Here is a 22,166-nt window from a genome sequence, read left to right as displayed (position 1 = left end):
TTGTGAAAATAAGAAAATGTGAAAAAAATGAAAAAAAATAGAATTGATATATAACGAACTTTTGTTTACTGTAATGTGATCTTGAACTTCTTAAATAAACTAATACAATCCAAATATCGGCATTGACGTTAGGGGTGGACAAACTGACCCGAAAACCGAAAAAAACCGGACCCGAACCCAAACCGAATCCGAACAAACCGAAACCCGAATCAAACCGAACCGAAAATAAAAAAACCGAACCGAACCGATTCTATTTGGGTTGGGTTTTGGGTTCAGTCCTTTAGAAACCGAACCGACCCGAACAACCCGAAGTCAATGGTCAACGTTACAAAACGACATCATTTTGTTATATTTATAATTTTACATTATTTTTTTTAATAAAATAAATAGTGTGGTCGGTCTCACAGCCGCACATAATTTCTAACCTAATTGACCTAATGTATAAGAGGCGCATTATTTAGCCATCTTGTTTCCTTCATAATGCGATAGTTTTATTTTAAACCTAATATAAATGTTATGATACATTAGTTGACACTTAGGAAATCGTCAACTCTAATTCGAAATATGATCGATCGACACCAGCAGATGTGATTGGTATATATATTTAGGGACCCCGTAAAAATTTTGTCCGTTTTGGACATGGTTTGACCGTTCGTACCTACGGTTAACTAAAAAAGAGGCGTTTTCACATATTGAAACCCTATTGACCGGGACTTTGCCAAATATATTTCTTTAATGCGACCGCGCATGAAAGATAACAAAAATTAGGTGATTTCAGATATGCAAACGGCTTTCGGCGTTCGCATATTTGTAATAGGTCCTCCCTTATGGCATAATAGTGGTGTTTTCGATTTACCAAAAATTCTGACGGTTAAATGAGGTCCGAATTGGATGAAATTTTTATAGGGTTACTAAATATATATACCGATTACATCGGCTAGTGTCGATCGATCCCTAGAAGTTTCCTTCATATAGTCGCTTCATAATGCGATAGTTTTATTTTAAACCTAATATAAAGGTTATGATACATTAGTTGACACTTAGGTGATCGTCAACTCTAATTCGAAATATGGTCGATCGACACCAGCAGATGTGATTGGTATATATATTTAGGGACCCCGTAAAAATTTCGTCCATTTTGGACATGGTTTGACCGTTCGTACCTGCGGTTAACTAAAAAAGAGGCGTTTTCACATATTGAAACCCCATTGACTGGGGCTTTGCCAAATATATTTCTTTAGTGCGACCGCGCATGATAAGTAACAAAAATTAGGTGATTTCAGATATACAAATGGCTTTCGGCGTTCGCATATTTGTAATAGGTCCTCCCTTATGGCATAATAGTGATGTTTTCGATTTACCAAAAATTCCGACGATTAAATGAGGTCCGAATTGGATGAAATGTTTATAGGGTCACTAAATATATATAACGATCACATCGGCTGGTATCGATCGATCCCTAGAAGTTTCCTTCATATAGTCGCTTCATAATGCGATAGTTTTATTTTAAACCTAATATAAAGGTTATGATACATTAGTTGACACTTAGGTGATCGTCAACTCTAATTCGAAATATGGTCGATCGACACCAGCAGATGTGATTGGTATATATATTTAGGGACCCCTTAAAAATTTCATCCATTTTAGACATGGTTTGACCGTTCGTACCTACGGTCAACCAAAAAAAAGCCGTTTTCACATAATAAAACCTCATTGACCGGGGCTTTGTCAAATAGATTTCTTCAGTGCGACCCCGCATGATAAGTAACAAAAATTAGGTGATTTCAGATATGCAAACGGCTTTCGGCGTTCGCATATTTGTAATAGGTCCTCCCTTATGGCATAATGGTGATGTTTTCGATTTACCAAAAATTCCGACGGTTAAATAAGGTCCGAATTGGATGAAATTTTTATAGGGTCACTAAATATATATAACGATCACATCGGCTGGTGTCGATCGATCCCTAGAAGTTTCCTTCATATAGTCGCTTCATAATGCGATAGTTTTATTTTAAACCTAATATAAAGGTTATGATACATTAGTTGACACTTAGGTGATCGTCAACTCTAATTCGAAATATGGTCGATCGACACCAGCAGATGTGATTGGTATATATATTTAGGGACCACGTAAAAATTTCGTCCATTTTGGACATGGTTTAACCGTTCGTACCTACGGTCAACCAAAAAAGAGGCGTTTTCACATAATAAAAACTCATTGACCGGGGCTTTGCCAAATAGATTTCTTCAGTGCGACCCCGCATGATAAGTAACAAAAATTAGGTGACTTCAGATATGCAAACGGCTTTCGGCGCTCGCATCTTTGTAATGGATTCTCCTTTAGGACAAATTAGTGGTGTTTTCAGTTTACCGGAAATTCTGACGGTCAAACTAGGTCCGAATTGGATGAAATTTTTACATGGTCACTAAATATATATACTGATCACATCGGATGGTGTCGATCGATCCCTAAAAGTTTACTTCATATAGTCGCTTCATAATGCGATAGTTTTATTATAAATCTAATATAAAGGTATGATACATTTGTGGACACTTCAGCAATCGATAACTCCAGTTCGAAATATGGTCGATTGACACCAGCAGATGTGATCAGTATATATATTTAGGGAACCCGTAAAAATTTCGTCCGATTTGGATATTGATTGATCGTCCATACTTATGGTCAAGAAAAAAGGCGTTTTGACATTAAAATCCTCATTGACCGGGGCTTTGCCAAATGGAATTTTTTGGTGCGACCGCACACAATCGGTGACAAAAATTAGGTGATTTCATATATGCAAACGACTTTTAGTGTTCGCATATTGGTAATGGGTCTTCCCTTATGACATAATAGTGTTGTTTTCGGGTAAAAACCCATCGGGCTTGCGGGCCTCGACGAGCTTTTCAGATCCACGGGCTAAATGATGAGGCATAAGTCAATTAGGTATGAAATAATCATTAGACTATTAGTTTTTCATTTTTATGTTAAATTTTGTACTTTTAAAATTAATATATAATATTACGTATTTTACATACGGGTAAAACCGAAAAAAAAACCGAACCGAACCGAACCGTACGGGTTGGGTTGGGTTGTGGGTCACAGTCTCTAAAATAGAAAAACCGAACCGAACCGAACCGAATTTAAAATTTGGGTTGGGTTATGGGTTTTGTCCAAAACCGAACCGAATAGACCCGTGTTCACCCCTAATTGACGTTGTCACACCAGTAGTCACACTGGTAATCATGCCAATAGCCACACTCGGGGTCACACCGATGATAATCATATGATTAGACATTACATTTAGAGTCACTCACACGACTTCTGTGACTAGAAATCTAATCAGATACACTACATGTTACACTACCAGTCACACTAATATTATGTTGTGAATGGTAGTTTGACTACAATGTGACAAAGAAAGAGAAAAAGAAATATAAAAAAATGATGTGGGCACCCAAAAACTGCTTTGGGCATCCACATCTCCACCATTAAGCTCGGGATGCTGAGGTCTCATCCTATCCTATCCTCCTCATTGCCGTCACTCCATCTCTGCTACTCCGCCAGGGTTACTCCACCAAGGCGACTCATGCTCCGTCCAAAGAACCAACAAAAACAACCACCACCAAATTTTCGAAGTCGGCATCTAAATCCTGATGTTGTGCTACTCCTCCTCGTCGTTGATGTCAACATCGTCACTTTTCACAATAAATTTTCATTTCGATTTGTTATATATGAGGCCAAAACAATTACTAAACAAAGATCAAATTATGATACTAGAAGATTCAAACTCCAATTATGATACAATTTGATTTTCAGGCTTAGCTAATCTAAGCTCGAATCTACTTCACTTACTTAACAAAGATCGAAGTGCCTTCAGTCCTTCAAAATCAAAGCTCGAATAGACTCCAATTCAAATTCAACGCAAGTTATACTAAGATCCAACTCACTAGTCACAACAAACATAATAGTATGAAATTTCAAGTCGATTAACTTTAAGTTAACGAAAGTACAGAGAGAGCGAGCGAATTAAAAAAGCTAATATCGTGTTGGATAAACCTTCTAGTTGGATAATAAACATATGCGGTAATCTTCACCTTCTAGTAAACAATTTTGTATTGGATAAAATTATCAATATGTGGTAATCTCAACATGTGTCAGACAATGTTATTATACCACTTAATAATCGTAGTTTTCATCTCTTACTAAATAGTAGTTTCCTCCAATGTCTTACAAAATGTCTATTTGGCCTAACAATATTGAGAAGCACGCTAAAACCAGCTGGGAATCAAGTATAAAGTATTTTTCTTCATAGCAACTGCATGAGATTTGATATCACGTTACATATGTGGGAATAGAAAATGCAAAAGAAACTCTACTGAAGTTTCTTCTCTTATTCCACTGGAGCTAGCTAGCAATTTCCAAGCATAAATTACCCCTTTTCACATTAACTCTATATCAGAGTTGAAAACGCAAAATCAAAATCTTCCAACAACGCAAGGGTTTACACAACTAGATTACTAGTGTGTCACACTCAAATTCACAAAAGATTAGTGATTATCATTGCTGATCAGCCCAATGAAAAATGAGCTACCAGAACCACATGCAACGCCAAACAGCCGAAAAAGATAACTGCAGCTGGACATTGAGCAATAGTCTACATACTATCCAATAGGTTTTCTCTTTGTTTCTCATACTTGAGCTCTTACCTATACTTTATTCTTCTCCCCTCTTCTTGTTTTCCTTGATCCTTGCCTAAACTCAAGAGTTGATGATCAAAGTAATGTGGAATTTGTTTTCGAATTTTGCAGATGTCGTATCCGGAATCGGCAAAAGTTGAGAGACTGATGGCAACAAAGCCAGCAACAGCAAGCAAGCTAGACAGCCATGCGACTAGAAGACGATATTTCTTCAATCTGTGGGGGCACTAGGGTGACGATGTGCTCAGCCGATAGTGTTTTACCAAGTCCCCGCACAGAATATGAACCATGAGGGAGTAAAGCTGCGAATTATAAGTGTAGAATTTGAGGTAGAGGTTACATCATATCGTCTGCTGAAACCTGTGGAATTCAGTGTTTGATTAGCTCTAGTCCCACACTGGAAATATGAGAAAGTTTGCTTGGATTTATAATCCTCTGTGGACTTATTAAGTGCAACACCACTGGACAAGGCGATTGGGCTGTGATTATTGGAAAATAATTGGGCTCAGGAAAGTCCCCGGGCCACTACCTGCAGAGATGCAGACCTGGAAACAGGTAAGCTCTGCTGAGTTGGAGTCCTATTGCTTAATGTGATGAGGCTGAGACACGTGTGGAGCCTTAATGGGCTTCAACCCAGAGCATCTTGGCCGATATGTACAGTTATTCGCTTGGTCCTTTGGACTAACTGAACGGGGCTTATGATTCAGTGGTGGCAATTTTTTTATTCAAGAGCTACCAAAGAAGGCAAACACACTGTCATTTTAGTAGGGGTGGTAAATTTGCTCAAACCCAAATTACAATTCTCATACCCATACCGCACTTTTTACAGTAAACATGTTCATTGTAATGTAAAAAAAACAATGATAATTTTTACATTTCGTTGTAAGAAGTAAGGTTGGGGTGAGGGCTATATTTTGGGTGGTGCAAAATTTCACTACTCTTATTTACTTTAAATAAGAATATGAAAGGGGAAAATATTTGATGAGAACATAAGGTTATCATGCGAATCTTCTTCAATGGATTATAAAAAATTTATATTTATTATATAAGAAATTTCAATTATATTTTTGTAAGTTTTAACTCATAATTGAAAGATTTGATAACAAAAGCAAGTAACAAGTCTCGCAATCTTTGCATGTCATATTGCCATATGTACAACTCTGAAAAGTCTACATCTTTGAAAATTAATTACAAATAAATGTTTAAATCATTGTCGCAAACTAATGGTTTAGAAGATTTGATTGTTTATATTCACATTATACCACAAGATAAGGGCATGTCCAAAACAAAAGGCCTATTTTGGTAGCTAAATACATAGACCTAATAACTATAACCAGTTTGTTATTGAGATTTACTCAATACGTGAACTCAAATATAGCTAGAAGTTTCAGGTTTAAGTAAGTACTTTTTACCTATTTTATTAAAAGGAAAAATTAGCAAACAACTAGCCAAAATTCAAATAATATTTCAATTAACTAGTCTCCTGCCTTAATAAAAGAATGAAGGTGCTAAACTCAAATTCACCCCAGATTGATTGAGTATTGGGCTGGTCCAATGACATGAATCCGACTCCAGCCAACTTATTTACAACCGGCCGGTGCCTGAAAAAAGGTCCCCAAGGTGGAGCTACCTCAACAACAATGCCGAAAGGCCGCAAAAGAAAGCAGCAGGTGGAGATTACCCACAGCCCACAACCTTCACCCAAAACCACCAAACAGACCCCAAAGGACCCGTACCCGGATTACGCCCGACCCACCCGAGAAGAATGTATCTCCGTCCGAGACGACCTCTTGGCCCTCCACGGCTTCCCCCAAGAGTTTGCAAAGTACCGAGAGCAGCGGCTGAGTTCTCAAGCATCCAACCACTCCGACGTTGCCGTGAGCTCAGAGCCGTCGGATGAAAAAGAGAGTGTCTTGGATGGTTTAGTGAGAACTATGTTGTCTCAGAATACCACGGAAGCAAATTCCCTGAAGGCCTTTGCTTGTCTCAAGTCAGCTTTTCCAACTTGGGAAGAGGTAAAGATTTGAGCTTTAATATATGGGTTTTGAACTCTTGATGCATTTGTTGATAATGAATAAGAAAGGTTGGAACTTTGAAGTATTTAAGGACAAATGCATGTTGGTTTTCATTTCAAGTGTTGTTGTGTTTGTGAATGTTTGGACTTGCATTTTTGAATTGCATGGTTTTGTTTTGTGATGAAGGTTTTGGCTGCTGATTCACAAAGTTTAGAGAGTGCAATAAGATGTGGTGGTTTAGCCAAGACCAAAGCCTCTTGTATTAAGAACATGCTGAGTTGTTTACTGGAGAAAAAGGAAAAGCTTTGCTTGGAGTACTTGCGACATTTGTCAGTTGATGAAATTAAGGCTGAGCTCTCTCATTTTAAAGGAATAGGTCCAAAAACGGTAAATGTATATTTGTAATATTGAGCTGCTTTGCTTGAGATGCTATATAATGGTACTCTGGCTTTATATATTTTACTGTGTGTGTTAGTTGAGATGATAACCTTTGGGAATTGGATGATAGGTGGCTTGTGTTTTAATGTTCCAACTTCAGCAAGATGATTTTCCGGTGGACACCCATGTGAGTAATTATAATATGAACTTTATGTTGGTTCAAGTGGTTTATGACTAGTCGGCATGCCCTTGTTTTGATTCTTGGAATGGTAATGCAGGTGTTTGAGATTGCAAAGTCCATGGCTTGGGTTCCAGTTGGAGCAGACAGGAATAAGACATATCTTCATCTTAATGAATGGATACCGGATGAACTTAAATTTGATCTGAACTGCCTTCTGTATACACATGGTAAGCTCTGCCGCAAATGCATCAAGAAAGGAGGTAGCACTGGTAAGCAACAAGAAAAGGAATCCAAGGATAGTATTTCCTGTCCTTTGTTACGTTACTGTAAGTAAATTCTAAGTTGTCTCCCTTAAGGTTGAAAGAGAAAAGCATGCTTGGTTTAAGCAAGTGGAGATTAAGGTTAATCGGTCAAAAATGATGTTAACGGTTCCAACTTTATGCATTCTGCAATGAAAATGTGTTATCAGCAGAAGTACATTTTAGAGTAGTCATTAGTCATGATGCAGTTTTCTATAAGTAAAAAGGGTAGAAAGTAGAAACAGTTATGTTATTTTGGTGAATTATGGAGGCTTATCAACTTTTACCTGTTAATATTTGCCATTTGGTTACAGCATAAAGTATTGAATTGTATTTGCATTGTGTCCAAAAGTACTGCTGTGATATATCTAAGCAATAATCATGAATATATCGTCATCTTCAAGCATGTGAAACCATGAAAATCTTATTTTTCTTCTGCTTCCTTATCTAAGCGCTAATAGAGTTAAAGACATCACACCTGCGCCTCACCTCTCCCTTTCGGCCGGTCTTGATCTCATGAATACTAATCTTCTCCATGGCATGAGCAAAAGCTTTGAAGAATGCTGCCTGGTTTGTAGAGTAGAGCTCAACCAAAGGCCTTGTTCTTGGGTCCTTCACCAGGGCATGATCTGAAGACAAGAGCCCCAGCCCCCTCTTAAGATTCTGATAGTAGACGTTATCAAACTTGCCTGGTGTGATGACATCATTAAAGGCAGACATGGTCGTGTCTATTGTGTAATTGGCACAAGTCCTCTTCAATCCTTCAGCTAACTTTGGGTGGAGCTCTGGGTCCGTTGGTGTGGTTTTGCTGTAATGGAAGAGTCGGTCTGTGAATTCCTTGCAGTGGGAAAACCCGATTGTGTGTGCACCGGTTAAGGCAACCATTTCTTCCACTGTAAACCCTTTAGCAGCAAAGAGGTTGATGATGGAATCCAAAGTTTGGTTAGCTCTGGCTAGATTCCCCTCCACCATTGAAGCTTTGGAAACAAGTCCATCTTTTCGTCCCAATCGCACTTTGTAGTATGGACCACCCGCCATTATCACCAAGTCTCGTGCTGCTTCTGCAAGAATGTCAGCACATGACACAATGCCGGGACAGGTGAGCTCAAGGGCTGTCTTGGCGCGGGTCACAAGGTCAAAGGCATCTCCAGAGAGGGAGTGGTTTATCTCAGCGTCGCGCTCTGCCACGTTGAAATGGTTTGAAGCGATGAGTATTGATGCATCACAGCCCTCCACCATGCAGTCATGGAAGAAGACGCGGAGAGTGCCTGCTGCTGTGGTGGGTTGTGCAGATTGCTTCAGGGTTACCGTCTCCCGGACTATTCTCTGGAAATCGGGGCATGTTTTCTTGTAGTAGTCCACAGTGAGCTTCGATTCGGTGAAGGAAATGGAGAGAAATAGAATGAAAAGTATAGGAAGGGTCATTGTGTATGTATCACGAGGAAGAGCTGAAGAGCAGGCTTATTGAGACAGAAATACCTGCTTTGCTTTTTCCTCTCGGGTTTAATGTCAGCTGCTTAAATGGAACAGGGCTAGAGCTCCTCCTTATGTATATGGATGTGAACAAATTGGAAGGTGCAAATGTATTGGATGGAAGATTGAGAGAGGTTTTAGGAGAATTCTGTGTTTGTTTACAACTGCTAAAATATATAGTGAAAACTGAAAAGGTTGAGAGAAACAGAGTTTGTTGATGGCGTTGGGACTACGGTTTGAACTCTTCATTCTCAACAGATATGGTGTTCTACTTGAACAAAAGAAAGTATTCCAGTATTAGCGAAACACACCACCTGTTAGCAATGGTTCCATTTTCAGTTGGCTCTATAATATCATAAATTTGAGATATATATTTTTCTCTTTGAATAAGCACCCATCTGTAATGATTTATGTCTCGTATGTCTGAGATCTAGAAGGAAACTAAAAGCAGATCACGTCAATTCTTTTGACTTCAATTTTGATATCTATGAACTTGCTTAGGTAATGTGATTGTTGTCAATTCTAATCCATCCCATGCCATCATGGACCAAATATTTCATCAATGACAGACTGATTCATTTCTGTTTAATATTCACGATGCATTCTCTGATTTCTTTCTAAACTCTCAAAATGAAAGGCTAAAATCCTTGTTTAAAGTACTAGAAACTTGAGGAGAGAACTTCACTTTGTTCAATGGGTATAAGAAGGAAATGTGGATGCATGTGTGAATCTGATGGAGAAGGAAAATCAATATATTCTCATGTGAGTCATGTCGCATCTTTCAAACTTAAACCAGTATAATTATATACCCATACATCTCATTCATAATCATGATCAATCCCATCATCACATATCCCACCAACTCATGAATTTCCTTTCTCATGGATTATTAACAACATTAATATTAAAAAGAATAATTCAAAAAAAAGTTTATGTTTCTCTCTTCAAGTCCCGGATCTGTCGACAGTCTAAGATGTAATGACATCGTTAAACGTATCGCACCGGCGTCTCACCTCTCCGTCCTTCCCTGACTTCACTCCATAGAGACTGAGCTTCTCCATGGCCTTTACGAAGGCATCGAAGAAAGCTTGCTGATTGGTAGCGTACAACTCCACCAAGGGTTTGGTCCTCGGGTTGTTAAGCAAACCCATATCGGATGTCAATAGCCCTAGCCTTCTCTTCAGGTTCTGGTAGTACATGTTGTCGAACTTGCCTGGTGTGATCATGTCGTTGAATGCTGACATGGATGGGTCCTTAGTGAAGTTGGCGCATGTCTTTTTCAAGCCCTCGGCCAACTTTGGGTGCATTTCGGGATCGGTTGGGGTGGTTGCGTTGTATTTGAATAGTCTGTCGGAGAATTCCTTGCAGTGGGAGAATCCGATGGTGTGGGCGCCGCTCAAGGCCACCAACTCTTCGGCGGTAAAGCCTTTGGATTCGAAGAACTTGATCATTTCGTCTATGGTTTGGTTAGTCCTTGGGAGGTTGGCGAACACGTGCTCGGCCTTGGACACACGTCCGTCTAACCGTCCCAGCTTGACCTTGTAGAATGGCCCGCCGACCATGGTCACAAGGTCTCGTGTGGTCTCGGCCAAGATGTCGGAGCATGAGACTACGCCCGGGCAGGTCAGCTCGAGCGTGGTCTTGGCCTTCATGATCACGTCAAATGCATCACCCGAGAGGGAGAGGTTTTCATCTGCGTCCCTCTCGGCTTTGTTGACGTGGTTGGAGCTGATGAGAAGGGAGGCGTCGCAACCCTCAACGAAGCAGTCGTGGAAGAAGAGGCGGAGTGTGCCAGCGGCGGTGACGGGTTTCTCCTTCTGCTTCTCGGTGACGGTTTCCCGGATTACTTTCTGGAAGTCGGGGCATGTTTTCGCGTAGTAATCTTCGGTGAGCACCGGGGGCGGAGCCTGTGCGGATGTTAGTGTCAAGGGAAAGGCAATGTAGAGGATTAGGAAAGCAGGGAAAGCTGCCGCCATCGCCATAACAATAATGCGAGGAAGATCAGGGCTTGCTTTAGACCTAGTTCTTCCTCGGTTTCAATTGTTGTCTTTTTATCTTCCTCAAAAGTGGAGCTAGATTGTAGCTCCTTAGGCAATGGACAGGAAATAAGATATCTCAAGTATGTATATAGTTCGTGTAGGTGAGCATGGGGGGGGGGGGGGGGGGGGGTTCCTAGTTGTGGATGGGAGGTTTTGTAGTGGGGGCATTTGATGTGTTGTTGATATAACTAACCGTACACGAAGTGTCGTCCTTTTAGAATGATGGCTATTTTTTGCATGGGTTTATTTTGGTGTGCTATTTTTTGCATGAATTCATATATGGCTTTGGCTATATATAGTGACAACAGCGTTGGACTTGGACCAGAGAAGAGGAGCTGGAGCCATAATCCTCATGAGAAGAAGTTTGAGATTGACTTGGGTTAAGACAGTATCAATATTGCAACTTTGAGACAATTGAACCTTATGGAGTTATCTAAGGCGCTTTCGTTACACATGTAACTTCATTAATCAAAGATCTGGGTGAAATGTTCAATAAACAAAAATACTTCGAAACAATCATAAATCTTATATATAAAAAAAGGTGACCAAGTGAACTGTCACTTTGAAACCGGGAATTATTTAAGTATGATCTCTCTTTAAGGAATATGTTTTACAAGTTGATGTTACAACCAAGACATTCCAAAGAAGTCTTGGATTTTTTCCGATCCTTTCACAACTTAAGTATGCTTCAATTTGAGAAGCTCATGTTTCACGGGGAGTTTCTGATATAGCCAAGGCGCTAAGCCCATTGAGTTGCTTAGCTACTCACGATATATTTTGGAATTGGTTTGAGTATATCTAGATTCGTCTATGTCGCAACGCTGCATACTATACATATCGAATCAGACGGTGAATAAATAATGTTTTGAAATGTACGTGAAATCTGTAGAGTGTATGGACGATAAATTAGAGACGTTGCACTTGAGGAGGTCTACGGGAACGGGGGGAATACACTTCAATTGTGAAGTCCAAAAGTAACAATGACTTTTTTATTTTTCATACTTAGTCACAGGTTCGTATTATGGAGCTCTGATTGGTCAGGACAACACTTTTGCTTATGTGTAATTCATTCACTGGTTCGCAGTTCGCACTACCCTCTTTGGAGTTTGTACTCATCAATCCACCTGAGAGTGAGACCAATTGCAGCAAAACCCGCTTCTCTCTCTCTCACTCGAAATCCCAATTGAGCTTTTCAGCAATGTTGCCGCGCAAATCTGTGACATGGGTTCTACTTTTCTTCCTCATCTTCTTCAACTTATCGACCTCCCAATCCGATCCTCGCTGGGCAGCTAAGAAGAGACGCCTCCGAAATAAAGTCCGTACCATGTAAAGTCCCCACTTCATCTTCACCAAACTTATGATTTATTTGTTTGTGGTTTCGTGAACTTTTCATTGCTGAATTGTTTAGCTTAATGGGTAGTCATAATTGAGATAAAGATTGAAACTTTATGTGTAATTGGAGATTTGACAAAGTGGGGATGAACTTGTTTTGAGTGGTGTTGATGTATGGTGGTTCATTTGGTTGATCAAATACTGATGAGAATTGGATCTTGAAGTATTTGAGTTTGGGAAATTGAGACATTCATAGCTAATTGATTTCGTACAATGTGTGTGTTTTCTAATTGAAACAATTGTCTTAGTGTTCAAGGTTTGACTTTTAACTTAGAAGTTGCTTCTCTGCTTTCAGGTTTTACCATGCTTACGACAACTACATGATCCACGCTTTTCCGGTTAGTGTCTCTCTTGCATTGTTCTTGCAGAGTATGTATGTACTGTTGTGGCGTGATGTCGAGACTATTGTATTGTTTTGCAGCATGATGAGCTAAAGCCTCTAAGTAAAAGTTTCACTGACTCTCTTAGTGAACTTGGAAATTTGAAGGTAATTATATATGTGCTGTCGTGCTGATGAAGTGGATTATGATTAGTTACTAGAGTAAAACGTAGTGTTTGTTTTCCCGGTAAACCATAGATCAGCTGATAAAATGAATTATGATGAATTGAATAAGTAAATTGAAGTGTTTGTGTTCCCTATTTCAGCTTGAACACCTGCCACAAAACTATAATGGATCCGCTCTTACACTTATAGAGTCATTGTCCAGGTGAGTTATGAACTTAAATTAGGAAGTGTAGTCACACTGCACTTCTTTACATGAATTGTATGCTAGGAGTGTTTTACAATATATGCTCAATTACGCTGCTTACTTTACGCCATTGATGTAATTTATGGCTTATCTTCTGATGTATAACTTTTCTGTCAGCCTTGTCATTATGGGTAACAACACTGAATTTCACAACGCAGTTGTTTGGCTCTCTGATAATTTAACTTTCGATGTTGATGCGAGGGTAAATCTTTTCGAGGTATCTATTGAAAACATTCTGAACTAAGTTAACTTGTCTGGCTTGTGTTGTCATCAGCTTATATGATTGATCTGTTTTAATATATTTCTTTTCCACTTGATTGCTCTTCTGTAGTGCAACATAAGAGTTCTTGGAGGACTTGTTTCTGCTCATCTGCTTGCCACTGATTCTACAGACAGGTTGGGTCAAGGAGTTTACAAGAATCAGCTGCTTACTTTGGCCGAGGATTTAGGAAAACGCTTTCTACCAGCATTTAATACACCCACTGGGTTGCCGTATGCATGGATTAACTTAAAGGTAGCAGCTGAGGCATGCATGTTTCTAAATTCAAATTTTATTTTGATGCAGGATGTATGCATGATAAGGTCTTGTATATCATTAATATAAGTCCAAAGCTATACGTTAGTCATATCTTTCAAAATTGTTTAAAGTCTTCACCTTCCAAGTTTCAAATATATGAGAATGGTCTGGTGGTCTTGTTTGTAAGAAGGATATATGACACTACATCAGTGCGAAATTCTGTGCACAGTATGGAGTAGTGGAGAATGAGACTACTGAAACCAGCACTTCAGGGTGTGGTGAGGGGCTTTCTTTTGCAGAGTTGTGATGAGGTTATCAATAAATATGCCTTTCTGATTCTTTTGATTTTCCCATGAATTCAGGCTCTCTAATTCTGGAAATGGGAGCATTATCCCGATTGACTGGAGACCCCATATACGAATCTGCAGCTTTACGTTCTCTTCGTAAACTATGGAGCATGCGGAGTTCCTTGAATTTACTTGGTACGACATTGGATGTATCAACTGGGGAATGGATTGAGTATTCATCTGGGATTGGGGCTGGTAGGTTTACTCATGTAGTTGAAATATTAAAGGTTTGCATATGTCTCACAGCATTGGGTCTCCCAAAGGATTGGCCAGCATTTCATTCTGTAGTCTCTCAATGGCATATCACAGCATTGCAGACCATTTAACTTTATTCTTGATTGCATATGAAATGATTATATTTGATGTTTGCTTTCTTCATCTAGGGGTTGATTCATTTTATGAGTATCTATACAAGGCCCACATTCTTTTTGGAAAGGAAGAGTTTTGGAGAATGTTTCATTCTGCTTATATTGCTGTGCAGAAGTATTTTAGACATGGTCCATGGTACGTTACTAACTTCACCAAATTAAGTACCTACATGAGTTCTCATCAGTACATGAGAACTCAAATCTAGCTGTGGTTAGCCAACAAACATTTGGTGATTACATCTTGTTACTGTAATTAGGTATCACGAAGCTGATATGAGGACAGGAAAAGCAACTTATTGGCAACTGACAAGCCTTCAAGCGTTTTGGCCTGGCCTACAGGCAAGGAGTTCAAAACATTTTCATTGTAGTAGTTTTTAAGTTCAACCTTAGAAATAGCTTACTAAGCTTTAGATGTGAACTATGGTTATAGGTCCTGGTTGGAGACATTGCAGCTGCAAACTCATCCCACCGTGAGTTCTTCAATGTATGGAATATGTTTGGAGTACTACCAGAGAGGTATTCTGAATCTTCAAAATTGTTTTTCGTACACTTGCTACTCTCAAATTCTCGAGTATTTTGTGAGTTGACAAAAAAAAACACAAATGTCTAACATGAATTGTATGATGTATAGGTATTTGTTGGATCACCAAATGTTACATCCTACAGAAAAATATTATCCCCTGCGCCCTGAATTTGCCGAGTCAACATTCTATTTATACCAAGCAACCAAAGGTCTGATCATCAATTTGTTTTTATATGTAATCTTCATTTTCATTCGGGATTTAATATGCACACATATCTCTTCACGCATTAAAATTACTAATGCTTAAATCAGGTCATCTTTCATCAGCTTTAACCTGCAAAAAAAAAAAATCTTAATTTAGACTACTCCTTAGCTGATATTCACTGTGCTGCTTTGTCGTGATTGTTTTCTGTTAATAGTATATGTTGCATGTTATCAGATCCGTGGTACATAGAAGTAGGTGAATCAATTGTGAATTCTCTGAACTTGTACACGAAAGTGGAAGGAGGTTTTGCAAGCATTAGAGATGTCTCAACTATGCAGTTGGAAGATCATCAGCATAGTTTCTTCCTCGCTGAGACGTAAGAGTAGTTTCCAAAGTACAAAGAACACTATCTCACCCTAAATTGTTCAAACTGAACATTTATCCGAAAATAACTTCTGTTTTATGTAGGTGCAAATATCTATATCTTCTGTTTGACGATTCATTTTTGCTTGAGCAAAATTATGTTTTCACAACCGAGGGTCATCCACTTCCAGTGTTAAGTAGTTGGCAGGATAGGCTTCCAGATGCCTACATCCAAACCAACTGGACTTCTCTCAAGGTCTTGCTTGTACCAAATTGCATACTTATTTTTCCTTTTAAGAAAGTTGATTACTTCAACAATACAGCATTACTTCTGGCAGTACATGAACTTTTTCACTTGTGCAGACTGAAAGAGAGGTGAGACGAACTAGTTCAATGTCCAAACAGGTATGCCCGTCTATGTCATTGAATTCATGGGAATGTGCCGGCCAACAAATCGAGAGTGCTTGCCACATCCCTGATGTTCATAGTGACCATCGGTGTTTAACAGACGACGAATGTGGCGTCGATTCAACCAACTGCAGAAGAAGATCATGTAGCATGGCTGGCTACTGCGGGCTGTGGCTGTTCATATGACTCCCTCACAGGAACCAGAAGCCTATCTGGTTGACGATAACTGTAAACTTGCTGTGTAATCTAATACCTCGGCAATACATTACAAAGGAGAGAGATAGGCCTCGCAGGAATACATCGAGATCGAAAGTGAATATCACAGTTTACTCATAAGATTCTTGAGCAATGTACCAAGTAGAGAACACAGTACTGGTTGCTAAAATGATTCCTACATTCTCTTGATATAAATTTACATGTAATATTTTACTTTACCTGATTACTGCAGACGATGAAAGTAAAAATTATCTGAGGATCAGAGGATGTGTTCTTTGGACATCGTCAGAGGACGGGTTGCTCTTGTCCCGGCAGGTAAAAGGCACCACAGATAAAATGGGCCCAAAAAGCATTAAAAGCTAACCCAATGGGCCACCTGAATAGTTGTTTAGGACCTTTAACCCACAGGTCCTGACTGAATGACCAAATTGTCTCTGGAAACCTTCTCAACAAGACAAAGGGCATTTTGGGTTTTCAATGTAAAGAAGACAAACCTCAATCCAAGGAATAGATGGGCGACAAGTCCTACAACATTATATTCTTTGAAGCACTAAACTGTACTATAACATGATGGAGAGGAAGATTCCTGGAAATGGGATTAGGGAGTAATGGAGTATCTTATGATATATGCTATATCTCTTGTTTTAGGGAACGATAACTACATGTGCCATCTCTCATTGGAGGTCACTTTCTTGCTACCAATTTGTATGTCACCTATTTGTTTCTCCGTCGATGAAGGTTGAAACTCATTAACTTGATACAAAGACAACGACAATAAAGAGGAATAAATGGGATCTTAGGACAAGTGTATGGATCTTTCACACCGGTAGGTAGTCTAGTTCCATCCGATTTTTAATATATATTATTTTAGGAGTTTGCACACGTATTAAAAAACAATTCTAATGACAAGTTAATCCCTATTTAAGGTTGTATTGCTCTTAATTACTACTCATTGCTTTATAATTTTATCCATGTCATTATTGTTGTTTTAGGGATAAATTATAAAATACTATAAATTTTAAGTTAAAACAACTTATATTAAAAATCGAAAAACAAAATCTAAAACAACTTATATTAAAAAACAGAGGGAGTATATTATATTTTGATGCCCAATTTTGTCTCAACACTTCAATTAATCATAATGATTGAACATCTCATTAGCGAGTGGGGGAAGAAAGGGAATGATGATGATTTTATTTTCCTTTCATTTTAAATAAATTTCGATATAAAATCAAGACTTTATGAACAAGTGCATTGTAAGAACTTTATGAACCTCCCACCAACTGAACAAATCTCCATTAATCCATATCCAATTAAAAAGAAACTAGAAATACTGAAATAGTATATATGACTTACGAAGTTATACGTTTGTCAAAAACCAATCCCAGATTAGAAAATGAACGTATGAAATTCATTGAGTAATTGTACAGTGCATATAAGAATGTCTTTAAAATAAACAAGCGGCACTCTAATCTCCTCCCGATTTATTAAATCGTCACGCGTGCATGATCCACACACACTCTAAAACCCTAGTCAAAGCTGTTGAATGTTAATCTAGTTGGGGATAATAAATCGTTACTAATTTTATGAATTCCGGGAAAAATCGGGTAGGTCATTTTCTAATGGGGATAACCGGATAACCATAAACAAAGAAATCCATGTAAGAAAAAACGGTGGACCCTCACACTCCCAAACGCGCTTCGAGTGGGACCCACGCGCCATCTCTGGCTGCCTTAAGTTCTTCCGGGTTCCGAGCGAGGAAGACAGACACTGAAGCAAGTAGTAGAAGAAGAAGAAGAGAGGGCAGCAAAAACCAAAAAGCCGATAAAAGGGGGGGGGGGGGCGCAGAGGGATGCGAGTTGTGTTATCAGGTCGAACTGTCCGGGAAGCATCGCAGACGGGTCCAAATTGATCTGATGACAGACCAGAGGTAACACATAATACTAGTTTGGAGTTTTCTCATTCATTGGTTTTTTGTGATTATTGATCGGTTTATATTTTTTGTTTTTGGGTATTTATATGTGAGGAGTGTTTTTGCATTATTGCCACCATTGCATGTTGGTAATTTTTGCCTTTTGTTGTTCCCTTTCGTTCAGTGTTTTCATCGCCGCTAGTGAAAAATTGAGGTGGTGTTGCTGCTGTGCTGGGGTGAGTGAGAATGTCGCAGAAGAGACACCAAGATGATGGCAGGGCTTATCGGTCAGAAGGGTCCGGGAATCCGGACGATAAGCGCCGGAGGACTACTTTTCAGAAGTATGGTATTCATTAAGTTTTGTTTCTCGAGTCATGTGCCTGTTTAAATTAAGTTTGATGTTTGTGATTGATGGAATTTTGGGTTGTGTTTTGATGGAAAGGTGGAGTCCTGGAGTAACTGATGATGTGTATCTGTGTTTGTGAGTTATTGTTATTGTTGTAGTGTTGATGTGGGATTGTTCATTTTCTAAGTTTTGTCCTTTGATAGAGTTGAGGTGTATGTGAGTGCATTTGGCTCATGATAATGGAAATCAAATGTGTTTGTAAGTGAAGATGAGTTCTTTATGTTTAGGAAAAAATTTAAAAGAGAGTGAGAAGGTGGAATAACATTTAAATGATGACCGTTATAACTGAGTGTGCATCAGATGGAGTTTTAATCTTGAGGTCTGGAGTGAAAATTGATTATGCAATGTCAAGTTAACATGCAACTCAGTTTTTTTTTTTTCTAAAAAAAGTGCGACTAAAGGTTTTACATTGTTTTGTTTCTAATTTGAGATTACCGTTATATTTTCAGTGTAGTTTCGGAGATAATGAAGTTGCACACTGTCCATCATTTGCTGGAGCCGATTCTTGAGCCTTTGATTCGCAGAGTGGTACGTGTTTCCTTTTCGTTATGAAGTTATGATGGTGGATTTAGTATATGTTCTAGCTGGCATTGGAGCTTAATTTATGTACACCTTAGTCACACTGCTATCTAATTTGAAAATCAAATTGGTATATATGCCAGTGGTCACATATGAATATGAATGTGAACTTGATAAGTACATGAGTAAGCTAAAACAATTGTTAGAACTGAGCCATTTAAGCATTGAAGCAGGGTTCAGCTACCATGCATGGCAGCCCATTTTGTGGTCGCACTTACTCTGGCCTGACACCAGGTATCTTTCCACCTAGTAAGGGCTGCACTCTTCTTTCCGAGGAGCCCATTTTAAGTGCCACCTAGATAAAAAATGAGAATGTGTCATCTTATGATAATCCCCAAAACTCTTTGAATCCCCCTTTAGCTTCCCCTGTTTAGTAGTTATCAATCGTAGGTTAATGAAGACCATAATATCCTATACGAACTATGTTTATAGGAACAGTGGTATGTGTTGGGTATAAATTGCAGCACTATGTTATTATAGTAGTTGTTGATTATCCACAACGTGGATCATATCTTACTTTTGGTGTTGCTGCTTTGATGGATGGTTTGAAGCTAGTTGTTACATTTTTCAGGTCAGAGAGGAAGTAGAATCAGCCCTAAGGAAACATCTAAACAATATGAAACAGTAAGTTATTAATTAAAAGCTTGGTAGAGGAAACTCCTTAGGAGTGAAACCTCACAAGTTTTCATGCTTAGAAATCATAAGAGATAATGGATGCATCTTTGCATTACTGATCAGGAATTGTGAGAAAGAGACTCAACCTGCTGAATCAAGAATCTTAAAGTTACAGTTCTTGAACAGTCTGTCTCTTCTGGTATTCACTGGAGCTCGGGTAGAAGGAGAAGAGAGTTCCAGTATCCAAGTAGCTTTGGTGGATTGCTTTACTGGTCAAATAGTTGAATCTGGCCCAGAGTCCTCAGCTAAGGTGGAAATTGTTGTTCTTGAGGGTGATTTTGATGGTGAAGAGGGTGACAATTGGACCCCCGAAGAATTCAAAAATAACATTGTAAGAGAGAGGGAAGGCAAGAAACCTCTTCTAACAGGGGAAGCAGCCATCAATCTTAATGATGGAGTTGGTTCTGTGAGTGAGATTTCTTTTACAGATAATTCAAGCTGGACAAGGAGCCGTAGGTTCAGGTTAGGAGCAAGAGTTGTAGATAATTTTGATGGAACTAGAATAAGAGAAGCAAAGACAGAATCCTTTATTGTCAGGGATCACCGTGGAGAATGTGAGTACTTCTCATACTTTTCATTGTACATGCATTTGATTCTTTTGCCCTTTTATTAGAATGGATATTTCAGTTTTTCTTATTTTGATTCGTTACAACAATTGTTAGTCTCATTTTTATTATCATGCATGGCTTATGGTCTTTATGTTTATAATCATTTAACTGTCTAAGTAAACATACATAATACTTAACCTGAGTTGCTTCTGGTTCTTCTGCAGTATACAAGAAGCACCACCCTCCATCCCTGCTTGATGAAGTATGGCGACTAGAAAAGATTGGAAAAGACGGAGCTTTCCATAAGCGTTTGACTCGGGAAAACATCCGCACTGTGAAGGATTTCCTCACCCTACTCTCCATAAACCCTCCAAGGCTCCGCCATGTAATTCATTTTTTTGTTTTATCTTTTGTATTAGCTTGATGACTTCGGGCAAGAAGTTTTTTTATCATCTTCTGCATTTAAACATTAATTTCATAGAAAGGATCGTCCTGGATGAATTATTTGTTTCAGTCTAGAGATTACAGTTTCTTAATATTTGTTTTCATCTATACCTATGCAGATCCTTGGCACAGGTATGTCTACTAAGATGTGGGAAGTCACAGTGGAGCATGCTCAGACATGTATACTGGATAAAAGGATATACTTGTACGGCTCTCCCGGTTCACAACAGAGAGCTGGTGTTGTCTTCAACGTTGTAGGACAAGTAATGTACCTACTTTTGGAATGCGAATATATTCCTGCGAGTAAGCTTTCTGAAACACAAAAGGTAATCCACTTACCACCTTATTCTATTTTTGTTCTCATTGAATTCATTAATACATGTCTGATTTCTCATGATCAATATATATTTTTAGGTTGATGCCCAGACCTTGGTACTTTCTGCTTTTGAACACTGGGGAGAAGTTGTCTCATTTGATGATGAAGCTTCTCTTTTGGGTGGGAGCTCGTCCAATGTTGCCAATGTTCTTCAAACATCAAGCTCACCAAGAGGAGAGGATTTTAGTGGAAGCAAGTTTATGGCTACACAGAAAATTGGTGGGTTTGATTATACACAGCCACCCTCCGGTTCTCCTGATATTTCATCCATCTATTCTGTGGGGGGCACAAGTGGCTTGGATGATTATGCCTTGCACAACATTGATGGTATGAGTCTTAGTTATGACCAAGCTTTAACATTCCCTGGTCAAGTTGGGAATTCCCTGATCTGCGACCCAGATTCAATAGCTCATGCATTCTGTGATGACGATCATCTACAGTTTTTTGATACTGATCTTCAGTCCCAGAACATGCTTCCAGAGTCACCAGCAGATCTACAAAGTGCTGTAGATGGCTTCTTATCTGCACAACGTTCTACTGCTGCTGTTGCCGCCATAGATAAGGCTCAGAGGAGATGGAGAAAGTTATTCAGTGTCCTCAAGTGGTTCTCAATCCGGAGGAGCCTCCGGAACCGGGTTCGGGACATTCCAAGATACTAGTCAAGATAAAAAAAAATGTTCACTCAAAATTCCTAGTGTTCGAAGCTGCCCGAATTGTGTGCAGGGTGTTTGGGGTGTGAAGGCTACCATTGGAGGTTGTCTTAGATGTATATACATCTGGTAGTTTAACTTGCAAGTTTCTTAGTTCTGCTGCTTGGGGTTAATATGTAATATGTAAATGCCTATGGTTCAGTAGCTATGTACTTCCCAAGCTCAGAAAGGCATCATTTGATGCTGGCAAAATAATAAATAAAAGGATAAAATACTGGTCACTCATAGTTTTACAAACTCAACAATTTATTATTTCAAGTTTTAATTTCGACCGATCATTCTTTATATTTTTCAAATTCGAGCAACTGGTCATTTTTCCATTCAATTATCTAATTTCTGTTTGCC

At 38.9% G+C, this 22,166-nt stretch overlaps 5 protein-coding genes across 6 annotated transcripts; 3 read left to right on the top strand and 2 right to left on the bottom strand.

Moving 5' to 3' along the window:
- The first annotated feature begins 6,250 nt into the window (after positions 1-6,250).
- LOC126796219 (putative DNA glycosylase At3g47830) lies at positions 6,251-7,626 on the top strand. Its single transcript, XM_050522983.1, has 4 exons — positions 6,251-6,713; positions 6,900-7,100; positions 7,222-7,278; positions 7,370-7,626. The coding sequence occupies exons 1-4, from the start codon at positions 6,258-6,260 to the stop codon at positions 7,604-7,606; spliced, it is 951 nt and encodes a 316-aa protein (XP_050378940.1). The 5' UTR covers positions 6,251-6,257; the 3' UTR covers positions 7,607-7,626.
- Positions 7,627-8,016: 390 nt separating this feature from the next.
- Positions 8,017-9,479, bottom strand: LOC126796218 (peroxidase 65-like). The gene has a single exon (XM_050522982.1). The coding sequence runs from the start codon at positions 8,994-8,996 to the stop codon at positions 8,019-8,021; it is 978 nt and encodes a 325-aa protein (XP_050378939.1). The 5' UTR covers positions 8,997-9,479; the 3' UTR covers positions 8,017-8,018.
- A 533-nt stretch (positions 9,480-10,012) lies between these two features.
- On the bottom strand, positions 10,013-11,026 carry LOC126796217 (peroxidase 41-like). The gene has a single exon (XM_050522980.1). The coding sequence runs from the start codon at positions 11,024-11,026 to the stop codon at positions 10,013-10,015; it is 1,014 nt and encodes a 337-aa protein (XP_050378937.1).
- A 1,176-nt stretch (positions 11,027-12,202) lies between these two features.
- On the top strand, positions 12,203-16,482 carry LOC126796215 (alpha-mannosidase I MNS5). Its single transcript, XM_050522977.1, has 15 exons — positions 12,203-12,409; positions 12,771-12,813; positions 12,897-12,962; positions 13,121-13,182; positions 13,342-13,441; positions 13,556-13,738; positions 13,971-14,019; positions 14,104-14,283; positions 14,472-14,592; positions 14,714-14,795; positions 14,887-14,972; positions 15,088-15,188; positions 15,419-15,560; positions 15,653-15,803; positions 15,911-16,482. The coding sequence occupies exons 1-15, from the start codon at positions 12,282-12,284 to the stop codon at positions 16,139-16,141; spliced, it is 1,725 nt and encodes a 574-aa protein (XP_050378934.1). The 5' UTR covers positions 12,203-12,281; the 3' UTR covers positions 16,142-16,482.
- Positions 16,483-17,948: 1,466 nt separating this feature from the next.
- Positions 17,949-22,042, top strand: LOC126796216 (calmodulin-binding protein 60 A). Of its 2 annotated transcripts, none has more exons than XM_050522978.1 (8): positions 17,949-18,101; positions 18,268-18,424; positions 18,939-19,017; positions 19,640-19,692; positions 19,807-20,297; positions 20,516-20,676; positions 20,855-21,061; positions 21,150-22,042. In XM_050522978.1, exons 2-8 carry the CDS (start codon positions 18,330-18,332, stop codon positions 21,768-21,770), a joined length of 1,707 nt encoding a protein of 568 aa, XP_050378935.1. In that variant the 5' UTR covers positions 17,949-18,101; positions 18,268-18,329; the 3' UTR covers positions 21,771-22,042. The 2 variants fall into 2 exon arrangements, with proteins under 2 accessions (XP_050378935.1, XP_050378936.1); XM_050522979.1 differs by lacking the exon at positions 17,949-18,101 and adding an exon at positions 19,242-19,302 and having other exon boundaries at positions 18,406-18,424.
- The last annotated feature ends 124 nt before the right edge of the window (positions 22,043-22,166 follow it).

This window comes from Argentina anserina, chromosome 5, assembly GCF_933775445.1.
Source record: "Argentina anserina chromosome 5, drPotAnse1.1, whole genome shotgun sequence".
Taxonomy (NCBI): domain Eukaryota; kingdom Viridiplantae; phylum Streptophyta; class Magnoliopsida; order Rosales; family Rosaceae; genus Argentina; species Argentina anserina.
Note: the sequence above shows the minus strand (reverse complement) of the source record. Positions and strands in the feature narration are given on the sequence as shown.